This window comes from Acartia tonsa, chromosome 4 (genome assembly GCF_053477335.1).
Source record: "Acartia tonsa isolate MP-2025a chromosome 4, ASM5347733v1, whole genome shotgun sequence".
Taxonomy (NCBI): domain Eukaryota; kingdom Metazoa; phylum Arthropoda; class Copepoda; order Calanoida; family Acartiidae; genus Acartia; species Acartia tonsa.
Window position 1 is genome coordinate 52,862,330 of NC_137263.1, and position 7,273 is coordinate 52,869,602.

Here is a 7,273-nt window from a genome sequence, read left to right on the forward strand (position 1 = left end):
TTGTATTATAAATCAGTAACCTTTAGACTCTGAATAAAGTAACACCTCAGTAAATTATGTTTGTTATTTGGTGATATCTAGAGAAGCCCAGCTTCTCTATAAATATACGTGTCCACGTCTGTTCGCACTGCCGTAATCCTGAACTTGGGAAGCGGCTGATAAACCGAGGCCACTACCACAAATCATTTATACATTACATCGCGTTTCCCTTTGACCGGAGTAGCTGAAAATAGGATTTGCAATATATGGTTTATCTGCTGTACAACTTCGGAAATTAGGGAAGTAATGGGCAATCAATTTTCAGTTGATCAAAATGTTATATATAAAAGCACACATATATCCCATTAAAAATATTTTCAGACAAGTCAAGAACAAGAATCATTTAGTTTATATGAAGCGCAGCAACAACCAATATAATAATATTTTAGATTTAAAAAGAATATATAACTCTTATACAGTAAAATCAGCATTTTATTAAGGGAGGGAGGGGACACTTTATGCTGTTTATTACACTAGTCCCCAAATTTTATATAATAATGTTTTCTTATTCGTTGGCCTAATAACTTTGTGGATTTTTATTGAATTTTGATTGGTTTGTTCATTAAGTTGAGTGTCCAAACGTTTCAATACACAATTATAATATATAGAAGGGGTAATTTTGTGTATCACCATTAGAGATGTACATGAATTGCCAATGTCTTATCCCTTTAGATCCTACAGGTATTTTTTCACTACTGCAGAAGCACACCAAAACAACCTAAATTTTTATGCTTATTTTAGGTTTGGATAGGAAAGGGTAAAAATGGCCTGCAATTAAAGTGTTTCTCAAGATAAAGCTTCCTACAGGGTCTAAAAACTCATTAGTGGAAGACAGTCATACGAACTAACGGACATACCCTCAAAATCCTCAAATCCCCGATGGATGGATGTTTTGATAAAAAGGAAATGTTATAGATTTTATTTAAGAGACAAAAAAATTAAAAATTATACATTATTGAGTGCTATGGGTTTGGCCCCTAACCTCTAGGGGCTTTGCCTAGACAGACTTTGCTCATAACACTAAGTCATCCACCAGTAATACCATGTAAACATATGACAGTTTTCCCTATATTAAATAATATATTGAAACAAAGTGCTTTTTATTTAATTATGTATGAATAAAACATTAAGTATTAATTTATCTTTTACAATATTTACAAACCTTGCAATGACATAAATAACAAGGATGACAACATCCATAAGTAGCGAAGCACAAAAAATCGTAAATGGGAATACGTATAGGTAGATTTAAAAGGTTTTTACTAAAATCAAGAATAGATTTATTGGAACAAAATAAACATGAAACCTTGTTTTATTTTGTATGATGACGATGGTCAAAGTAAATTATATTAAAGATGCTCATAACAATGGGAAAAACTATTTTGATACTGATATCCCATAAAAGTTTGAAAATTGGATCAAAATAGACAAAGATATGGGGAAATATATAAAACATATAAAAATAGCCAAAAACCTGATAAAAGGCAGTCTGGCCGCCATGGTTGTTTACTTAAAACGACAAAAAAATTAATTTTTAAATCCTTAACTTAAAAAATTGGGAAAATCGGACCATATATACTGAAGATATGGAAAAAGTGTTAAATATATAAAAATAGCCTAAAACCTGCCAAAAAGGCAGTCTGGCCGTCAAGGTTATTTTCTTTAAAAGACAGGAAATTTAATTTTGATATCTATAACTGAAAAATTTTTGAAAATCGGAATACAAACACTGAAGATATGGAGAAAAATGTTAAAATATTAAAAAAAACACAGCCTAAAACCTGCTAAAAAGGCAGTCCTGCCATCATGGTTGTTTTCTTTAAAAGACGGGAAATTTAATTTTGATATCTATAACTGAAAAAATTTTGAAAATTGGACCATAAACACTGAAGATATGGAGAAAAATGTGAAAAATATAAAAATAGCCTAAAACCTGCTAAAAAGGCAGTCTGGCCTTCATGGTTGTTTCTTTAAACGACGGGAAATTAAATTTTGATATCTGTAACTGAAAAAATTTTTAAAATCGGACCATAAACACTGGAGATATGGAGAAAAATGTGAAAAATATAAAAATAGCCTAAAACCTGCTAAAAATCGGTCCGACCGCCAATGATGTTTTATAGTTAATTGTGCTCCTTAATGGTGGGAATGTTGTAAAAAAAAATTCAGCATTCTATCTTTTATAGGAGCTGAGTAAATCCCATTTCCCCCATAGCGTTACGGACTGACGGACTGTCTGACGGACTGACTGACGGACGGACGGACAAAGTGAATTATAGAGTAGCTTCGCTACTAAAAAACTTTTGGAATAATACGAGCAGAATTCACAGAAAATTCGATAAAATGATCAAAAGACTTTGATTTTTTTTAAATATAGAATATTGTAGAAAATTGGTGTATTTATTAACTTACAATAGAAAATTCTAGAAGAAAAATGTTAAGAAAACATTGAATATATCTGTTTTGATTTTATGAAGATATAGAACCTTCTAGAACAATTAACATTTTTATAGAAACCTTGAACAGCAAAGATTTTTATTAAAACTCCTAGAAAGTATTCAACAAATCAAATTTATTCATCAAAGAATTTAATAGAACATTAAAGACTTTTTAAAAGCGAAGCTTTTCTATAATTAGAATCGGTCCTTCCGTCCGTACGTCCGTCTGTCACAAACAGCTTTTTTCGTTCATTTAGGCATGTTAGAATTGTCCTATCGATTTCAAACTTTGCATGGTGATTCCTTTAGGAGTTAGGTAGCAACTCTATAATCATAACAAGAATGTCCGTACGTCTATTTTAAACATGTTGATTTTTTACTTTTTTAACAACAAATTTTTATGTGATCTAATCATCCGATTGATCTGATTTTTGGTATGTTGATTCCTGGGACAACAAATTATAATGTTATATGATAATCAACTCTTTTTTCAAGTCCTAAAAATGTAAGTATGTCCATAAACATTATCCTGTATCAAGCAGTTTTTCAACAAACTTACTTACAATTTTGCTTCGATTCTTATACATTTATATTCTGATTATTCAGTTCTGACACTATGGAAGTGTTAATGTTCGTTTGTCCTACCGTTTCTGTGCTTCGCTTTTATGGATGTTATCATCCTTGTTATAGAAACTTCTAGAAGAACATCAAAGATTTCCTTAGAAACTGCTATAAGAACATCAAGGAATTTTATTGAAACTTCTAGAACATCATAGATTTTCATAGAAACTTCTAGAACATCAAAGATTTTCATAAAAACGTCTAGAAAATATTCAACCAATCAAAATAACCCTATTATCCCCCCATCCCCTCACCCCAAAAACCTATAAATTTTAATCGTTTTTATCATGAACTTTCTAGAACTTTCTATAACTATTTCTATAAATAACACAAAGCTTACAATTTCGTAATTAGTTATAATCATAGATTTATTTGGTGATCATACTATAGTACCAATAGTCATTCGTGATTTAATTGAAATTAAAGTTAATTTTACCAAAAATTGAGTTAATGAGAGTTACAAAGTGAATAAAAGTGATTAATATACAATATGGTAAGTAAGGAATATTCAATATATATGTATATATATTTATTAGTAGCGAAGCTACTCTATAATTCGAAATGTCCGCCTGTCCGTCCGTCTGTTAGAGACAAAGTGGGGGAAACCTAATTTTCTCGGCTCCTATTAAAGATAGACAGCTAAAATTTTTAGTGAAGATTCCTATGACATATGTGCATCTAATCTATACATTGTTTTGTCCATCTGTTTGTTAATTGGGGTGTTAGATCGATTCCTAGCTTTTTTTGTTTTCGTAATTTGTTCGACTATTTTTCAAGACAGACGGCTGAACTTTTCAGGGATTTGATAAATTTGCATCCTACATATTTTTACTAAGTTTCATTAAGATTTGTATATTGATTGGGGTGTTAGATCGATTCCTTGTTTTCCAAGTTTTCATCATTATTTAAACTCCTGTTCAACATAAATGGCTGGAATTTTTAGGGATTAATTAAGTCAACATTCTACACATTTCTATAAAGTTTTTTTGAGATATGGTAATTGGTTGGGGTGCTAGATCGTTTCCTAGTTTTTCAAGTTTTCATGATTTTTTGACTCGTGTTCAAGATAAACAGCTGGAATTTTTAGGGATTAATTAAGTCAACATTATATATATTTTCACAAAGTTTAATAAAGACTTGCTATTGGTTGGGGTGCTAGATCGATTCCTAGATTTTACATTTTTCTTTTTAGCTTAATGCATCAAAAGATATTATACATTTTTAAAAGGTTTCGCGATTTATTCCATTTATGTTTTTTTAACATACTCAAAAAATTATTTTTTTCTAGATGTCTATCAATAAATTTTGAGCTTCGCTTCTTATGGATGTTGTCATCCTTGTTTTATTCTTAGTTATTTTTATTTCATCCTCAATTCAAAACACCAAAAATGAGGGAAAATGTGAAAAATATAAAAATAGCCAAAAACCTGCTAAAAAGTAGTGTGACCCTTATGGGTGTTTATAACTTTATATACTAAAGGAAATTTAATTTGAATATCCTCATCTACAAAAAAAAATTTATAATCGGTCCAAAATCACCAAAGATATGAGGAAAAATGGGAAAAATATAAGAATAGCCGAAAACCTGCCAAAAAGCAGTCTGACCGACATGAATGTTTTATAGTTAATTATACTTTATATTAATGGGAATGTTGACAAGAAATTTCAGCCTTTTATCTTTTATAACAGCCGAAAAATCACGTTTCCACCATTTCGTCTCTGAAAATATAAAAATAGCCAAAAACCTGCTAAAAAGGGGTACGACTGACAAGGATGTTTTATACTTAATCTTTTTCCATTTCAGTTTGTGCTTTCTGTGGAGTTGATTACGAAAATGTCCATGTTTCAAGAGCTATACACAGTACCTGATATCACATATTATATATCTTCTTGGTTCAAATTATTTAGAGTTGCATCATGTCAAGAGTTGCTGAAGGTGCTACACAGTATACACCAGAAACACAAGCCGTTTCAAGATGATTTCTTATTGTCTGCAGAACTTCTTCAACATTTTGATAGCTTGGATTGTTTGCAACAAGACACAATTATACAGCAATTGGGTGAATATTGGTGTTGCTCAAAAATTGAAATTCTTAACAAACATTTAAAACAACATCCACCCAGAGTGTGTTTTAAAGATCCAGATATATTTCTGGTAAAATATTATGAAAATTTAACGGGTGTAAAAAAAGATATATTTGTCAAACGTTTAATAACAAAATGTTCTGCTAATATTGACCTGCCAGGTAGCAAGTATAACCCCATAGGGCAGGGGTATTACAGTGATCTATTCATTAATATGTTCCTTGGCAATTATAGTGATTTTATACAGCATATAGAGAAGTTGTCAGAACAGGAGCTAAAGAGAACATTAAATAGAAGAGAGGGATATTCCCAGTTTAGCCCTGTGTTTGCCCCCGTCATTGGCAGGCGTATGATCTATATTGAACAGTTGCCATGGCTTACCAAACAAAATGTCAAGGATATCAGGACTGTGTGGAATGGTAAAAACGAAAACGACCACTACAAGATTCTTGAGAAACTGCTGCAACTTGGTGCTGATGTGAATGGCCATGACATAACAGGCAACACAGCACTGGATTATGCCTCCATGTATCCTGATTGTGACCAGGTTGTGCCAATATTGATTAAATATGGGGCTGACCCAAATCGTAGAGAATTAGAAAGTACCCTCCATCTGTATGTTAATGAATTGATGGATAAACCAGATTATTGGAGTGTTTTGAATTTTCTCTTGGACTCGAAGGCAAAGCCTGACAGTTATGGAGACGGCCTTCATGTAAGAACAATTATGGAGACTGTTTTCTCCAGCGCCAAGAATCTTATTGCAAAGGCAAGAGAAATGATACCAAAAGAAGATAATGACTGTGAACGTACATTATGTGACAAATCTGCAGTAAAGAAATGTAGCGCGTGTAGCTCTGTTGTGTACTGTACTCAAGCTTGCCAGAAACTGGACTGGAAGTTTCACAGACCAACTTGTATCAAGAGGAGACTTGATAAGGCATGAAAAATGTGTTTAAACATTGTAATTTATTGTAAAAATTTAAACAACTTATATTTACTTTTGTATATTGATTTCCTATTATAAAGTATATTTTTTTGACTATAAAAATTAAGGGGTATAGTCCCTTTTGTGGCAACGTTCCTTAACAGACGATTTGTCGTATTTTCACAGTAGCTTTTCATAGGTTATTTTAGGTTAGGTTACGTAAAGTTAGGTTAGGTGATTGCCCCGCAGGGTTAGAGCCCCCCGCAGAGGCTAGAAATATGAGAAAAGCTAATGTGAAAATTAAGGTGCGTTGCCACGAAAGGGACTATACCCAAATTAAGTTTAGCTTTTGTAAATCTCTATAAATTTCCTATAAATTTTAAATAAATTATTATAAATTAACATTTATCTTTTTATGAAAAAACTTCTCTTTTTTATGAGGTTATAAATAAGAATGAAAACATCCATAAAAACAAAACAAATATTAGAGGGTAGAACAAACGAACATTAACACTTGTTGATTTTAAGAACATATTCAACAGAATATTAACCCAATATAAGTCTAAACGAAATTGTAAATAATTTTTGCAAAATTTAGTAAATACATTATGCTGCTTGAGGACATACTTACACTTTGATACATGATTGTTAAGGTGCTTTGCTTAAATCATTTTACCTAGTTGTCCTAGGTATCATTGATCATAAAATCAGATGGATAGGATAATAATATTATAAAAAAGACTGTTGCAAAGAAGTTAAAAATCAGCATATTTTATCTTTTTAAATGGACGTATAATGTAAAAAATTTTGTGGGGGATGTCTTTTTATAGGTGCGCTTTCTCCTGTAAGGGCAGTGGTCTCCTACTCCAATATAGTTTAAAACCTTACCCTGACCTATGAGAAGCTACTCTGTTAAGGAGAACCCGATCGGTTCAGTGGTTAGCGAGATCCTTCGGTACAGACACACGACAGACCGACAAACAGACATCCTGTTACTTTATTATAAGGATATGAATTCTGTAGCAAATCTATTAACAGTAACTTATACTTTTCTAAACATTATCTTGTAGTAAAATTTGGAAAAGTGCATCTTAGAAAAACCTAAAAATCAACTCTGATTTATTGAGGTTTCCTACAGGGATCTCAAGACAATGGATGATAA

At 31.6% G+C, this 7,273-nt stretch overlaps 1 protein-coding gene across 1 annotated transcript; it reads left to right on the plus strand.

Annotated features, from left to right (window-relative positions):
* Nucleotides 1-5,397: 5,397 nt before the first annotated feature.
* Nucleotides 5,398-6,129, plus strand: LOC145315535 (uncharacterized). The gene has a single exon (XM_080155516.1). The coding sequence runs from the start codon at nt 5,398-5,400 to the stop codon at nt 6,127-6,129; it is 732 nt and encodes a 243-aa protein (XP_080011642.1).
* Nucleotides 6,130-7,273: the final 1,144 nt, after the last annotated feature.